The following is a 17,603-nucleotide window of genomic DNA, read 5'->3' on the forward strand; positions in this document are numbered from 1 at the left end:
GTCGAATTTAATATATCATGGAGAAAATACTTGATTTAATTTCCTGCTATTTACAACCTTTTTTTTCCATATAATCAATCATCTTAATTTAGCTAGCCACCACAACTAGAAAGAACCTAGCTCAATATAAATAACTGTTTGCAATTACAAATGCTTACAAAAATACTATAGTGAAGAGTACATTACAGAGAGAGAGAGAGAGGTAGTTGTTTAGTCTCTCTCAGAGGGAGACGCACCCGCTTCAGTATTTATACTCTTAATCAACTGAGAGAAGCGCATTACAAAGAAAAGAACTACTCCTACCAAGTTATAAAAGCAGAAAATTAAAGGCTGTAGAAAATTGGAGGAGAAATGGTGGTGCTGCATCAGAAGGTGGTGGTGGAACGGTGGTGGCGGTGTTCATTCCTTGCACTCATTTTAACTGCATCTCTCGGCGCAGTCCACGGTGGCGATGTCACCTACGACGGAAGGTCCTTAATCATTGATGGACAACATAAAATCCTCTTCTCTGGTTCAATTCACTATCCTCGTAGCACTCCTGAGGTACATTTTCATGTTTCACATTTAATGTTGTTTTTTGGTACTTAAGTTCATACATCAACATGCTGTGTTTTAATGTATGATACTGAATGAGAAGAAAAAAAGGTGATAGTAACAAATATTAGAAACATGGTGAGCAGAAGAGAGAGATAGCAACAAGGGAGGGAATCATCTTATTCTCATTGTCCTAAATGTTAGGTAAGAAATATCAAACAACTTCACCTGAGAAAACAGTGAGCAGAGAGAGGCAATTGTAAATTCTTGTAAGGCGAAACTTTTAACACCATCTAACGGGACAAGACAAGCTCTTTGATCTGAATTTGATCTAATTCAATAAATGTATTTTGTCGGGTGAATGTGCATTAAAAACTATAATCTCAATTCGATCATGAGGTACCAATTTATATTTTGAACATAAAACCAAGCATACTTCTATAATTAATTCTAAAAGTGAGAAATAATTCTGATGAATCTTCTAATACAAGCTCTTTAGGGTAAGACAAGCTCTTCTGTTTTCTGTTAAGTGAATCTTATCCAACCAAAAGGTGCACTGAGTTGGGTGAATGTGCATTGAAAACCTTAATTCCAATTTACGAGGTACTAACTGATGTTTTGATGCTGAAAACTAAATATATTTTGAGTTCTTCTATAATTAATTCTGAGATGGGAAATACTCCCTCCGTTCCTAAATAACTGACACTATTTGTACCTAAATTTTGTTCCTAATTATCTGTCACTTTACAAAGTTCAAGAGAGCATTAATTATACTTTACCAATTGTACCCTTCATTTATTGTTGGTAGAAAAGTTGAAAAAGTTAGAATTAATATGAGAGATAAAGGGTATAGGAGGAAGTTAGATTGTAATTTTAATAAAACAAGAACATTAATTGTTGTTTTTTAATACTTGTGCAACAAGCTTAAAGTGTCCATTATTTAGGAATGGAGGGAGTAGTTTCGAAAAAAGTCTCTTATGAACAATTTTTAGATTTCAAAATTAAATATAATAAAAAGAAGGTCATCCAAATATGTTACTCCCTCCGTTCCTTAATATAAGAACCAAACAACCACTTCACACCCTTTAAGAAATTTAGCTAATCTAGATAAAAACATTAAATTTGTTCTCAATTTATATCAACTTTCCAAAGTTACCCTCCACCCTATTCTTAATTTTTATGCATCATTAATGTTATAACAAGTGGAAATAGAGAGAAATTCAATTAAATAAGGACATTCTTGTCCAAAAATAATTAATTCTCCACAAACTTCAAGTTGGTTCTTATAAAAAAGACCAAGTGCACTTTCTATTTGATTCTTATAAATAGGAACGGAGGAAGTATTAGTAAGAAAAATTCTATACAATTGTCATTGTTGGTGTCTCCTCTGTGAGACCTTAGTCTTTTTTCTTTTGAGTTGTACATAAAAAAAACCTAATTAAAAACTGATTCACGCATAAACCATATTTTACAACTACTATTTGTACTTATGATATCCATTGTTTTTAATGGATGAGAGGGATTCGAAGATGAGAGGTAGAAAATAGGCTTTTATTATCCACCAGTGAGCAAGAAAAAAACAATGGTTAACAAATGAAAAAATTTCTTTATAAATCAATTTTAACACATAAGAAACATCGTATAATTAACAAGTAATAGATATTACATTTTGTAAAAAATATGATTAAATCATTTTTTTAACATGATACACCATAAAATTATTTTTGAAATTAAAATTATATATAAGACAATATATATATATATATATATATATATATATATATAATGTGAAAGGAAAGAAGTGTACACTATTTTGTGACATACATCCAATATCCGTAGTTTGTGGCCAAAACCATCACATATATATTTTGGGTCTGAAAAAAAACAGCGCACACAAATATTTTTGAAGAAAAAATAAAGAGAGAACGAGAGATACAAGTGGGAAAAAATTGGTTGTCGATCATAAGTATAAGTATAATATTATATAATATGTCAAAAAAGAAGTATGATATTATATAATATGTAAAAAAAAAGTATGATATTATATAAGTGCAACTTGGGCTTCTATAATAATTCTATTTCAAGAAGTATACATTTTGATCCAATTTATGGTATATATCTATACTTAATTTTTTTGTCTTTATTTTAGACCATAAGGGAATCTTTTCTATTATTATGTGTAGTTTTCACATGGGATGGCCATGAGAATTGAAAGATTTCGTTGTTTTTAATTATATTTTGCTTGACCATCATGTGATGTGAGTTGGGAGGTTATACAAGTAATGGGGACTTCTTTCACTCCATTTGTCTTCATCAGTTAGCTAGCTTTAGGTTTGAGTATATATAGATATCTTGTTGGAAACAAGCCAATAAATATATTATTCATTTCCACACTTAATTATTTCTTCTAGTTGTCCTCCAATACTTATTTGTACATTTAGCTGAAGCCAATAGGATTGGGATTTTTTCACATTGAATCTAGTTGTCCTCCAATTATTATAAAAAGAGAACTCTATATTCTCCTTATATTTTTCATTTTCTCATTTATTATTTAATTTCAGAATATATTAAAACAACATTATATATAATTTTTCCAAGATGTAATAAAAAAACTACCTTTATGCAAAACTACATTATAAAACATTAAACATGTTTAAAAGAATGAAGATAAATAAAAAAAAATAACAATTATCGATGCTTAGCTAGAAATCATTTGACACATTAACAACCGCTGCTTTTGATTTAAGTAATATGTGTTTGATTTTTTGTATGTAAGTTATTAGGTTTGAGTCATATTTATTAAAAAATCCTCGCTGAAAAAACTAACCCATTAAGATGTGAATGTTGTAGAATACTTGTATATAATATGAAGAAGAAAAGATCAACCGAAAGAGATAGAAAAATGTAACTGAATTGAATGTATAATTTTTCATTATTGTAACTTTGAACACAAGGTGTTGATACAATTTCTATTTCTATAGAAAGCTCTGACAAAACTAACTAAATCAGTAACATAAACTGGTAATTAACTTCTAACAAACTTGATCTAACTAACAGAACTTGGAAGCTTATGCATATGCTTATGTTATTCGTAGGCATATGCCTAGGCACATGTGTGACACTTGATTAGTTTTACAACCTGTGTTCAAAAAAGAAAGAAAAATGCCATATGATACATTGAGAATAACATGAATTATAAATATGTCTTCTATTAAAAAGTAAAGACTTAATTAATCCTAATATATATCAACGTAAAGTTACAGAAAATCACATTTACTCAATCAAAATCAATAAGATTCAAAAGAAGCTAGAAATATCAACAAGGTATATTGGTATGATGGTAAGCAAACTAGACTTGGTGAGAACACAAGTTCGATTCTGGAAGGAACATCTATTCCGAAGGGTGGGAACATGACCAAAAAAATGAAGCCATTTAATTGCTCTGAAGAAGAGCAGTGTGTTTGAATTTGCCTCTGTAGTATGTGAATTGCAATTTAATTTGTTGTTAACTTGAACAGATGTGGCCTAATTTAATTGTGAAAGCTAAGGAAGGGAGAATAGATGTCATACAAACTTATGTGTTTTGGAACCTACACGAGCCTCATCAAGGCCAGGTGCACTTCAAACTCCTTAATCTATATAATTCTTCTGTATTTGTTTTCCCTCTATTTAATTTCATCTTAAACTCACTACTTACAACAGAGCATGATGGGTGAAATTTTTTCTTGCTTAATTTGCAGTATGATTTTAGTGGAAGACGTGACTTAGTGAGATTCATTAAGGAAATTCAAGCGCAAGGTTTATATGTGACCCTTCGAATTGGACCATACATTGAGAGTGAATGGACTTACGGGTAATTAAGACCCCCTTCAAGCTGTCAATTACTTAGCAACAAGTTAACACAATGATAAAACAACTTAACCATAAGTCTCAAAACAAACACGTTATGTATGTGTCACAAGTCAAAATGGATAGAGCAAAGGAAAATATTATTCGTAATTCATAAATTTTGTGACACTTAAAAATTGAAGAGATTTCATTTTAAAAGTGGTTTTTGTTGGTGACTTGGTGCATGCAGGGGCCTACCATTATGGCTACATGATATTCCTGGTATTGTTTTCAGATCTGATAATCAGCCATTCAAGGTACCAACTTTTGTTTTCTTTCATCCACCTATTATTTATCATTTACAATACACAATCGTGATGCTTCATATCTTTCTCTTCTCTTGTCTTGTCTTGTAGTTTTATCCATCTTTTTCTTAAAATTATATATCTAGTCTTGTAAACGATAATATTTTAAGGCTGCTGAGAAATTAAAAATTAAATTTATTAAATAAACAGTATATATATATATAATATAGAGAATAATGCTAGTCACAGTGATAATAAGTGGTTGTTAGAACTCATAAGTCAAAAGTTCAATCCTTAGAAGTCTACTCTTATAAGGCTTTTGGGAGATTACAAAAATCATTATAATGTTTTAATTTTCAATACTTATAATATAAGTGTCTTAAAGTTACTCAGTAATATGTACCTTTTAAGTAATTGGGTCATGGCTTATGTTTATATCCGTTATTTTATTTTTTTCAAAATCAATTTTGACATATCAAAACTATTCATATAAGTTTCTCTAGATAGTACTTTCCTTTCAATTTTGGTATTAACAGACTATTCATGAACTCCTCATCATATGATTATGACAGATTCAGATGCAAAGATTCACTGCGAAAATAGTGAACATGATGAAATCGGCTAATCTTTATGCTTCACAAGGAGGGCCTATCATACTATCACAGGTTCAAAACTCCTGGCAATAACAGAATTGCAAGTTACATATAGCTTGGGAATATTTTTTGTTGATATTCATAAATGGTTTGTGTTGTGTTTAGATTGAGAATGAATATGGGACTGTTGAAAGTTCGTTTCACGAGAAAGGATTGCCCTATGTTCGTTGGGCTGCCCAAATGGCCGTGGGACTCCAAACTGGTGTACCTTGGGTCATGTGCAAACAAGATGATGCTCCTAATCCAGTGGTTAGTCACTAATTTAATAAATGAATGTTTGGATATGCGGCGAAAACTACAGTAAAACTAAAATCATAATTGATAACTACAAAAGTTATGTGAAGTTGTTTATATTTACTGTGATTTTAACTCTCCGTAATTTACCATTGATTATCCAAACATGCACTAATGTACTAAAAAAATATGAAGATATATAATTAAGCAAAAGTTTTAGAGTAGAAACGGACAATGAATATGTACTCAAGTGGTGTTTTCTTTTATTAGTAATCATCTATCAAGCCCAACTTTGGACTAATACACAAGTTACTCCTATTAATCTTCAAAAAAACTAAGTTGGTATAATCTGCAGATCAACACGTGCAATAGTATGCAGTGCGGGACAAAATTCAAGGGTCCAAACTCGCCCAACAAGCCTTCATTGTGGACAGAGAATTGGACAAGTTTGTATGTTCTTTGTGCAATTCTTCATTACAATTTACAAAACCATTTTTCTTAAAACAATGTACTAATGCCATTTATTTCACGTTTAAATTTGAAGTGTTGAAGTCTTTGGAGGAAAACCATACTTGAGATCAGCTCAAGACATTGCCTATAATGTTGCCTTGTTCATTGCAAAGAACGGAAGCTATGTCAATTACTACATGGTATATCATCACTGTCCACTGTCTTATACCTTAAATTGTAACTGTTTTTCATGTTCTTTCCCTTTCCTTCTTCCTGAGCAAGTAAGTGGGTGTTTCAACACAGCTGAATGTTGGCATGTTTGGTTTCCCAGTGAAATGTTTTAGAATCAATTCTGTCTTGAAGCTACAAGTCTGCATGTTTGGAGACACGACTGAAAACAATGGTGAACCAAAGCCACGGTAGACAAATCACAGAAGCAACTTCCGTTGACTTTTGTAGTCCTCCACCGTGATTTTGACTTCATCGTGGTTTTCCACCGTATATCCAAGCATGTAACTTCTAAGGTCTATCAAATCATGAAACCGATAAAACTATTTTTTCTTGCTTACTCACCTGACGGATTTGATGCAGTACCATGGAGGAACCAATTTTGACAGATCGGCTTCAGCTTACGTAATAACAGCTTATTACGACCAAGCTCCACTAGATGAATATGGTATGTTTCTCTCCTTTCTCTGTTTACATAAACTTTGCAAATGTTGAATCACTTTATGATTGACTATGCTAAGGTAACCAGGTTTGATTAGGCAACCAAAATGGGGCCATCTTAAGGAACTACATGCTACAATCAAGTCATGTTCAAAACCTCTCCTCTATGGAACTCAAACAACAATCAGCTTGGGCCCTCAGCAACAAGTAAGAAAAATGATAAATGCTATCAAAGCTCACTCTAAGACTCTTTCCAACACTCTCATTAAATGCTCTCCAAAAGATGGATCTTTTAAACAAAGTTAAATCCTTTTTATGCAGGCTTATGTTTTCAAAAGTAGCTCAACAGATTGTGCTGCCTTCCTAGAAAATAGTGGAGACATGGATGTGAAAATTCAATTTCAAAATATTTGGTATCAACTACCACCAAAATCAATCAGTATTCTACCAGGCTGCAAGAATGTAGCCTTCAACACAGCTAAGGTACAAATCAAATGCACAATACATACATACTATTCCATTCATTTTGTTGAAACACCTCTATTTGCAGTTTTTTCTTTCTGGACATCTTTCTTTGACAATTATTCTCTGTATAAGGGGGTGTTTGGATACTCAGGGGAACCATGGTGAGCCAAAATGGTGAACATAAGCAATTTCTCTTAGCGGCTGTCCACCATGGTTTTCCATCATGTATCCAAACATGGAACAGGTTGATGAGTTACACACTATAATGATGTTAGTAAAAGGCACTTCATATTTTTATGCTCTTGTAGGTGACAGTGCCAAGCAATACCAGAGAAATGAAATCACAGATACAGTTTAACTCAGCTGAAAAATGGAAAGTGTACAGAGAAGCCATCCCTAACTTGGATGATACTTCATTAAGAGCAAATATACTTTTAGATCAAATCAGCACAGCAAAAGATACATCTGACTACATGTGGTACACTTTCAGGTAAATAGGAACATAAGCACTTAATGCCAGTTGCACTTAAAGATGTTCGCTATATGAAAAGTACTTTAATTATTTACTGATATGGTAGTTGAAATCTTGCTCATGCAGGTTTTATCACAACTCTCCTAATGCTCAATCTGCTCTTAGTGTGCTCAGCCAAGGACATGTTTTGCATGCCTTCATCAATGGAGTTTTAGCAGGCAAGCTCTAATCCTCACCATAGTATCCCTTTTCTTTGTATATAAGGAAAACATGTTCTGGATAGAAGTAACTAACATTTTGTTACAGACTTGGCTACATTACACAAGCATCACTTCAGATTATAAAACGCATTTTTCAACTTCAATCCATTTTACACCATTTATTTACTTGTTCATACTACAACTTGAGATGCTAACATTTCAGCTCTATGCATGCCTTCAATCATATAGGTTCTGCACATGGAAGCCCTGGTGATAAATCTTTCATTATGGAGAACAATGTCAAACTGACACCTGGGAGGAACTACATTTCCTTCCTGAGTGCAACAGTTGGACTGCCGGTAATTATTCCATTGTGAAAACTTCTTTTTCATTCATCATCAACAAGCAAAGAAAACCACATAAAAATGATCTACATAGCATTTGTCAATTCTAAGATGAAGTACCGGGTAACATGCAGGCTTATTTCATTTGAGATGTTAATTAAACCAAGATTCGGTGTCACAGTTAAGGCTAAGAGACTTAAAGTAAAATCCTTTAGAAAAAACTTAAAGCAAGTTCCATTTATCCATTCCAAGTTCAACAATCAAATAATTGCATGTGAATAATATTTCCAGAATTCAACAACAAATTCTTAATGGAAGGCATTTCATGTCAGAAAAAATATCCATCAGTCAGGAGAACTTAATGGCACTGAAGGATACAAAGAACTTGATCTTGGTTTTTCCTATATCATTTAGTATTGAACAAATATCTGCCACGGATGCACTTTCAAAATTAGACAAATTAGTTTAAAATCATACCAATTACCAAATAAATATTAGACCATATGCTAGCCAAAGAAAGATTATAGATTACATGAAATGTGCATTATTTCTACATGTAGAACTCAGGAGCATATCTAGAGCGCAGAGTTGCTGGTCTACGTAGTGTGAAAGTTCAAGGCAGAGATGTCACTAACCAATCATGGGGATATCAGGTAATTATTTCTAATCAAGGAGATACGGACTTAGTAGACTGCAATTAAATGAGATCTCAATTTTCAATTATGTTTCTTAAATCATAAACCATCCTGACATATCCTGCAACTTGTACTCATCGAACAAGTTTCTGTTTAATCTACCCTTATACACCATCATCATCTACTGCTTAAACTTTAAAATTATAAGAAACAAATTGTATTTCAACTATCATCTCTGATTTCTAATCATTTAAAAATTGAACTAAATTTTGTCTACTGCATGCTGATGTTGAATTCTTGAATAAAGGTTGGATTGTTAGGAGAAAAATTGCAAATCTATACAGCTAGTGGATCAAGTAAAGTTCAGTGGGAAAGTTTTCAAAGCTCTACTAAACCACTTACATGGTATCAGGTAATATTATCATCTTTAAAACTTGTTGTTCCATTATTTTTTTTCTTGAACAATGCATGGAAATCTTGGACGGAATCCAACTATATATGATAAAAGCCTTAGCCTTTTGTTTCTGCAACTACTTTGTATTAGAGTCTGTCACAAGTCAAAACCCTTTTTAAGGATTGGCAAGGGAATGAAGGTCTAGAACTAATAATTTATTTCCCTTCTATAGACCACATTTGATGCACCAGAGGGCAACAATCCTGTAGTGCTTAATCTTGGCTCTATGGGAAAAGGAATTACTTGGGTTAATGGCCAAGGTATTGGCCGATATTGGGTATCTTTCCACACACCAGATGGAACTTCTTCACAGAACTGGTATGTTACTCTACTGCAAGTTTTATTTCCAATTCCAACTTCCAAAGATAATATGTGACAAAGTAAACTAGGGGATATCCATTTGAAATTCAGATTTTTTTACACAGCTTATATACCTAATAATATAATTAGTCTAAACTACGTTGAACTCAAGCATTTATTTACTGACAACTGAACATTTTTATCCAGGTATCACATACCCCGTTCCATCCTAAAATCTACTGGGAACCTACTAGTTATACTAGAAGAAGAGAGTGGGAACCCACTAGAGATCACTCTAGACACAGTATACACCACCTGAAAGAACATGCATTATGAGTAAACAAGAGTACTCAGTCTACAATTGTATTTTTAGGAAATGATATCTATCATAGAAATATATATATATATATATATATTTTTAAGCAATATTCTGCTTCAGGGTTATTGCGAAAGAAAGAGTTGCCATATGCAGAGAGCCAAAGGCAAGGTTGTCAGACTCGTGAGTCTAAGCAGACTCGTTTTAGGTAGGTAGACTCGACTCGTAGACTCGACGAGACTCGAGTCTACCAGAAATGAAAATTTACTAAGTATAACCCTGTCATATGAAAAATAAATACAAACGTATAATCTAATTATAAGAGGATTAAGAGCATCCAAGATGCATTTAATCAAATAAACTCAAAATCCAACTTCATAATAAAGCAATTAAGCAAAGTTTAACAAAGTACCACACCATAAGCTAAGTAGTTAAGTACCAAAATAAAGTACATACTCAAAGTACCACAACAAAAGCATTAAAACAAAGTACATAAAAGTCAGATGAAAAGTCATTCTTCCATTCCATGATCATCACCATCATCATCTTCAGATTCTCCTCCATCATCATTGCCATCGGCATCACCTTCATCAGAATCAGATGAAAAGTCTTGTCTAATTCCACTTGCATTAGTATGAGTACTAATACTTCCTTCAACTTCATCCAAATCAACATTAACATCATTATCATTAAGATGTTCAAGTCCAACTTCTTCATTCAGTTCATTGACATTAACATCTTCTCCTTCCTCAGTTATCCACTCATCATCTGAAGCAACTTCCTCAAATGAACAAGAGGCAAAAACATTTCTCTTTTTTGGTTTATTCTTCAACTTCAAGTTGTACATGACATAAACCAAATCATTCATCTTCTTTTGGTGCAATTTATTCCTTTTCTTTGTATGCACCTAGAAATAAAACATAAGTTTACAATTTCAATATTATCTAAAAATATCATAACTTCCTAAATTCTAAGCCATATATATTAATATGTAGAAACAAAGTGAGATAGAAGTCAAACATACCATTTCAAATGCGCTCCAATTACGCTCACACCCGGAAGAACTACAAGTCAAGCTTAGAACCCGAATGGCAAAATTCCTTAGTTCGGGACAATGATCTCCATAAGCCTCCCACCATTTTGCTGGAGTCACAGTCTTCCTAACACTTTGTGCATCTTCTAGTCCAAACATGCCTTTTCTATTATGAAACACAATAAGTTGGGCATGAATCTTTTTCCTCTCCACGGCATTGGGTACCATCTTTATCATGCAACTGTATAGCCCTTCTTTGACCTCAACATCTTCCTTTTTGAAATTAGAATCCCAATGGAAGTAGGGATTAAGATAATATCCAGCTGCATGTAAGGGCCTATGAAGTTGTTTATCCCACCTCTCATCAATGATTTTCCATACAGACTCATATCTACAATATAAAGAGAACACTTAGTTTTAAGAAAGAGTGAAAATAATCTATGAATAAGGAAAACGTATTTACCTTTTCTTGACATCCTTGAAGTTTGTTCTTATCTTCTCTTTAGCGGTATCAATTGCATCATATATGAAACCCATGGCGGGTTTTTCATCTGAATCCACCAAGCGAAGGACTTCTATCATAGGACCAGCAGCCTTGAGACATATCACTATGTTCTTCCAAAATTGAGAATCCTTTACTATTCTTTGCACCTTTTTCCCCTCTGTTGAAGCAGCAAACTTAGTTGACCTCCAATCTTCTGAATCAAACATGGCCCTCAGTGGTGTTTCGAGTTCACTAAGACAAGATAGAGACAAATATGCTGTGGCAAAGCGAGTCGCACCAGGCCTAATCAAGTCCCTCCCAGAAGTCTCTTTCCTCAACAAAGTAATAAGCATAGTCCTGGAATATATGTAGGTGGTGATATTTCTTCCCTTCTTTATAGTGACTTTATGCACATTCAAAATCTTCTCAAAATCTTCTAATATCAAGTCAATGCAATGTGCCGCACACGGGGTCCAATACAAATGATCTATTGTTTGCATCAATTTTTCTCCCGCTGCTTTGTAATTTGCAGCATTATCAGTAACCACCTGAACAACATTTTCTGCTCCAACATTTTTGAAACCTTATCAGTGGTTTTTGAAATGTCAGAAGTGTCCAATGAATACAGAAAAAATGTACCTTTAGGACTGTTTACCATGAAGTTGCAAATTGAGCGCCTCTTCCTATCAGTCCATCCATCAGACATGATTGTGCAACCGGTTTTTTTCCATTCCTCCTTAAACTCATCTCTTATTCCATCAGTTCGAGCCACAGCTCGTTTCAAAAGCTTTTCTCTAATATCATTATAAGAAGGTGGTTTGAAACCACATCCATATCTCCCAACAGTCTCCAACATCTTTGCAAAAGCAGGATTTTACACCACATTGAAAGAAAGACCACTTGTGTAGAAAAATTCAGCAATTTCATCATAAGCTTGCTCCTTCAAGTCTTTTTTCAGCATTTCATTCAAATGTTGTTGCACCCCTCCTCCACTACTCTTTCCCTTTGATGTGAAGCTAAGAAGACCTTTCCCTTTGCTTTGAATTTGCTGCCTAGCAACATCAACCTCCACTTCATTTTCTGCACTAATGTCAATCAAATGCCTCTTTTTATTTTTTGCATCTTCAGCATTAGACACAATTTGCTTAAACAATTGCATCACATCATCTGGGACACTAACACATCGCCCAGCATCTCCTCCATAACAAGCAAGGTGTAACTTGAATCTATTAATTCCTCCCCAGAATTCGCTATGACAATAGTTGCAGCGAACTTTTTTGCCATTTCCAAGAACATCTATCCCATGTTTCCACCCAGGATCATTTCTTCTACCGGGATAGTTCGATCTTCCGCTTACATTAGAAGAAGCAGTAGCAGCATTACTAGTGTTTTGTGAATTTCCAGCCCCTGACATTGCTCACTCACTGTCCCAGAAAACAAAAATAGCAGGTAAGGACATGGAAAGAACATGAAAGAACTCACAGAACCTGACATTCATCTCACTCACAGAAATGAAAGAACATGGAAATGAAAAAAAAAAAACAAAAATAGAAGGTACACGAAGGAGATGAAGCAATCAGGGGATGAAGAAGGGAACATAAGCAATTAAGCACAGCAAATTAGGAAGGAAACAAAAACAAAGAAGAAGGGGATGAAAGCAAATCATGAAGGAAGAAGGAAATGAAAAAAAAAAAAAAAAACAAACGCAGAGGAGAAGGTTACCCACGAGCCCACGAACGAAGGAGATGAGACACGCAGCGGCGACGCGAGCGGCGGCGCGAGACAGAGGCGCGGGCGGCGGCGCGAGACAGAGGCGCGGGCGGCGGCGCGAGGTTGAGAAGTATCCTTGAGTGAGGAAGAACGAAAGCAGAGGAGAGGACTGAGGAGAACGCAGGGAAGATAGAACGCAGAAGGTATAAAATTAGGTTTAGAATTTGGGGATTTTTTAACTTAAAAAAAAAAAAAAAACCTTGACTCGGTGACTCGGTCCTGACTCGCGAGTCAACCGAGTCAGACCGAGTCTGACCGAGTTTTGACCAAAAACGAGTCTGACAGCGAGTCGACTCGTTTTTCCTATGTAGACTCGCGAGTCTACCGAGTCAGCGAGTTAACTCGCGAGTCTGACAACATTGGCCAAAGGTACACATAAATTTAGATACTTTCCCCAGAATATAAAAAGAAGGGGGGGGGGGGGGGGGTTGCAATTTAGAAACAAACATTGCTGTTAATTGTGAGAAATTTTCAATATCTTTGTTGATTGCCTTTGCGAACAAGGAGTACTCTTGGCAGGTGACAATTGTCATCCTCAAATTTAGAATACAGATTAAACAATATAAATGAGAACAATCAAATAGAACGTGGGTTTTAAGACCCGTTATCATAAATTTTGTACTCAAGCTAAAAATAATAGAAATTAGAAAATCAACAGAAAGTAATAGCATACAAACAAAGAAAGTTGCAATGAAGAACTCAACAAATCAAACAGTTTTCTATACCAAATATATCTTATACCATTCTAGAAGTTGGGGCTTTACGTCACAATCCTATTATATATCTAGTATTTGATCGCAATGAAGAAAATATAATCAGTTAGAAGTGCATGGAAGAATGCCTACATATCTAGAATTTCAATTATGAACGTGGAACCACGAAGCTTAAGAGTACACTCAAAGGGCAAAAGTTATGAACTAAAAAGAGAAAAAGAAAAAGCAACTCAAAAATATAGTATATTAAGAAAGCAAGTTGAAATGAACAACTCAACAAATCACATTAGTTTTCAATACCAATGCTAGAGTGAACATTAACCTTTTCAAAGTAACTACTGAAGAAGAAAAGGTTTGCTACTGCTTGATGTCTAGCATGCAAGGAAAGTGTCAAAGATGTGAAGTTTAAATATCCATGCCACTAGAGGAAGTACATCTGTTCATATCCACATTCATTAGACGAAATATCCATGCCACTAGAGGAAGTACATATGTTCATATCCACATTCATTAGACGAAACATGTTCATTCACACATAAGAACTTAAGGAGAAAAGGAACAGGTACACCTGCGAGACCTAAAGTCAGACTAAATAACCAATCATGCGAAGTATCTATTTACATGGGAAGAAAAATCCCATCATATAACAAAAGACAGGAAAAAAATCTTTCTTTTCCCCCCTTTTCTAATGAAGATGAAAGTTGCAGATTATCAACCACAACAGATCAATATGAAGCTAATAAAATGCAAAGAATAAGAATGATGGCTGAACAAGGAGCAGTCAGCAGTATGTATAATACAATAACCTGCATATAGCAGTTTAAACATCATCATCAATCCTGCAGTGTGACTTCACCACGTTCTATCTCTTTAATTCTGGACAATAGCTTATCAGAACTAAGACTAGTGCATTTATATCCTGAGAGCCATCTGCAGACCTCTTGAAAAAGGAAAATATCTGCCAGAAAGTTGAATGCCTATATTATAATAAGGGGAAGATTGAACGACTACAGTTGCTTTTCTTACCAACTTCTTCTCCACTGTCTTCTATCTTTGCGGGACTTTTCTGTTCGGTAGTCCACAAATGTGAAGGCAGGAGGGTCTTTTGTGATGGCAATTCAGCTATGAATAGAAGAGTTTGAGCCCAACCAGCATATTTACCATACTTAGTAACAAATGCCTCTGCAACACGATTACAGAGCTTTGGTGTCAACGAGGAACCTGCAAGCTCAGGTAAGATATACCTTTTGGCAATCTTCCCCAAGTTCCAAAATAATACATACAAATTAGCATTTAACACTATAGAGTAATCAAATACAAAAATCTACTATATATGAGAATCAATAACGCGTGAAAATTAACTTTTTTGCACAAACGAATTAAATTAACATAAGAGAAATTACAAACAAGAGGATCAGAAATCCTCTAAAGCTACAATGTATGTTGTACCCTCCAAAGGATAACATAAATCCACCCTTTTGCAGTCATCTTTCCCTCTTATACATCCAAATATGTTCACTGTATTGTACATCTTAACACCCCACTCTATTACAAAAATGGGTTAAGTTGATATGCTTGCTGCATACTGTAACTATATCCAGCAAAGACCATCAAAAGTTCAAAACAGAACTGCCAAAAGATCTTGATATGACAAGTTTCAACTAAAGGCAAGTGCTGATGAAAGGTAAAGAACCTACCTTCCACACATGGGTGTCAACAGGAACGGCATGGTGTTGATCAAGTGAGAACAGAGCTATGCAAGCAGCAACTTTAGGACCCACTCCAGGTAGCGTAGAAAGGGCAGATATAACATCTTGAAGATCCAATTTACGAAGAGAACGAAGCCACTCTTCCCCTCCCTCAGGTTTCGATTGCAAAGCATTCACCGTGCCAATTATATACTTAGCCCTAGTAAAAAAACAATCACATTCACAAATGTAATCGAAATAGTTAGTCATGACAATAAACAAATATCAGTACAGCTATCGAGCCAATTTAGATAAACTTGTCAGAAAATCACTCAAAAGAAAAGAAAACCTGAAATGATATATAATAAGAGAAATGTTGGGAATTCACTCTCTAACCCACTTTTTCCAACACATTCTTTCCTAATAGTTAAATTCATGTGGACCAACTAATAATGCGTTTTTACAATAAAAATTGTGTGTAGTTTTACAAAAGCTACTTATTTGAAGCTTAACTTTCAGGCAATTCTATTGCATAAGCGATTCTAGATCTCTTTTCCAACAACAACAACAAAAGCCTTATCCCACTAAGTGAGGTCAGCTGGATCATACTACGCCATTGAGCTCGATCATGCACTAAATCACATGAGTCTCACTTTCAATTTGGCGGGTCTCAATCCCACTCTAAGTTTGGTGGGATTCAAATGAATTCCAACTAATGAGTCATAAACATCTATAAATCATAACCAACCAACCAATAAATGAATGTGTTGCTTTGCTAGCATTACTCTCTTATAAGTTATAATAGTTACTATCTATAAACACCTACATATATCCAAAAGAAACAGAGCCATAGACCATAGTGATAGGGGTATGGAATGAACCTGTAACCAAAACCAGCATCTCTAAGCTGTTGCTCTGAGACCAATGAAAGCTGCTCCAAAGTAGGAAAAGCATGGAAGTGAAAATCACCAACTGGACCCAAGTAACTCCCAAGAGAGGAAACGTAATCAACCATCTTTGTAATCCTCCCAATGTTGTTGTTGGAAGAACACAGGAACTGAATCAAGCACTCAAAAGGGTCTTGCCTGAGCACCCGAGCACCACCCAAATGGCGAGCCAACTCGGCGAACCGGGCATCGGAATCCGAGAACACCTTCCACATATCAGCGAGCGAAACGCCGGCGTTGAGGAAGTCGAGCAAGGCCGTTCTGGCATCGGAGTGGGAACCGTCATCGGAGCGGGAGTGAAGGCAGTAGCAGACGTCGCCGTTTTGGAGATGCTTGAGGGATAGGAGGTGGTGGGAGCCGACGACGCCGGTGTACTGCAGAGGGGCGGTGTTTTTCCAGCGGAAGGTTTGGCCGGTGGGGAAGGTGAGCGGCAGTGAGAGCTCTTCGCGGGTCAGGTTCAGAGGGACCCAGTCGCGGGATTTTGCGGCGGTTTTGGAGTGGCGGGCTTGGGTTTGTGGCGTTGGAGGGGTGGAGGGAGGCGGTTTTGGGGATTGTCTTTTTCTCTTCATCACCGGCGGCGGCACTTGGATGGCTCGCAATCGCAAATTCAATGAATTCATTCCACGTTCTGATGTTTTGGGAGTAACTTAAACCACCAATACATCTATCTACACACACCATCCCTCTTTTCAAAAAACCTAAACTACCCCTGACTTTAAATCTTTTTCACCATATCCCTTCTTGCTGCTTGCTCTAGTGGCGCCATACTTTCAAACTAGATAACGCATGGGTTTATTTATATGGAAATGCTAACTTACTCTCACTTAATTTTATGAATGAGTAATTTTTAATTAATACTTAAATTTTCTCTCTCCTATTTATTACTCTTCTTTCCCATTCTCTTTCTTCTCCTTTTCCATAGAACCTCAATCACTCTTTCTATGTAGGAGTTAATGGAACTTTTTGTCATGAATTTTTCCAAAACGGCGTTACATGGCGTTTTGCTTCATGCAATTTGGTATAATTTTTTCAGTTTCAATTTGTCTAAATTGAACCATTGCCCCTTATTTACCATCCCATTCTCTGATATCCATTTTTCCTCTGCAAAA

The 17,603-nt window shown here is 35.2% G+C and overlaps 3 protein-coding genes across 3 annotated transcripts; 1 reads left to right on the forward strand and 2 right to left on the reverse strand.

Annotated features, from left to right (window-relative positions):
* The first annotated feature begins 189 nt into the window (after positions 1-189).
* LOC130738357 (beta-galactosidase 16-like) lies at positions 190-9,969 on the forward strand. Its single transcript, XM_057590330.1, has 18 exons — positions 190-543; positions 4,053-4,148; positions 4,275-4,387; positions 4,613-4,679; positions 5,240-5,332; positions 5,426-5,569; positions 5,910-6,004; positions 6,099-6,204; positions 6,596-6,680; positions 6,762-6,880; positions 6,995-7,156; positions 7,447-7,628; positions 7,737-7,828; positions 8,060-8,169; positions 8,715-8,807; positions 9,097-9,201; positions 9,416-9,561; positions 9,751-9,969. The coding sequence occupies exons 1-18, from the start codon at positions 352-354 to the stop codon at positions 9,860-9,862; spliced, it is 2,112 nt and encodes a 703-aa protein (XP_057446313.1). The 5' UTR covers positions 190-351; the 3' UTR covers positions 9,863-9,969.
* Positions 9,970-10,080: 111 nt separating this feature from the next.
* On the reverse strand, positions 10,081-11,883 carry LOC130738365 (uncharacterized). The gene is made up of 3 exons (XM_057590340.1): positions 11,356-11,883; positions 10,884-11,283; positions 10,081-10,766 (listed from the first exon to the last, which is right to left on the reverse strand). The coding sequence occupies exons 1-3, from the start codon at positions 11,874-11,876 to the stop codon at positions 10,371-10,373; spliced, it is 1,317 nt and encodes a 438-aa protein (XP_057446323.1). The 5' UTR covers positions 11,877-11,883; the 3' UTR covers positions 10,081-10,370.
* Positions 11,884-14,586: 2,703 nt separating this feature from the next.
* LOC130738376 (N-glycosylase/DNA lyase OGG1) lies at positions 14,587-17,143 on the reverse strand. Its single transcript, XM_057590347.1, has 3 exons — positions 16,429-17,143; positions 15,557-15,767; positions 14,587-15,114 (listed from the first exon to the last, which is right to left on the reverse strand). Exons 1-3 carry the CDS (start codon positions 17,112-17,114, stop codon positions 14,842-14,844), a joined length of 1,170 nt encoding a protein of 389 aa, XP_057446330.1. The 5' UTR covers positions 17,115-17,143; the 3' UTR covers positions 14,587-14,841.
* Between the last annotated feature and the right edge of the window lie 460 nt (positions 17,144-17,603).

This window comes from Lotus japonicus, chromosome 1 (genome assembly GCF_012489685.1).
Source record: "Lotus japonicus ecotype B-129 chromosome 1, LjGifu_v1.2".
NCBI lineage: Eukaryota > Viridiplantae > Streptophyta > Magnoliopsida > Fabales > Fabaceae > Lotus > Lotus japonicus.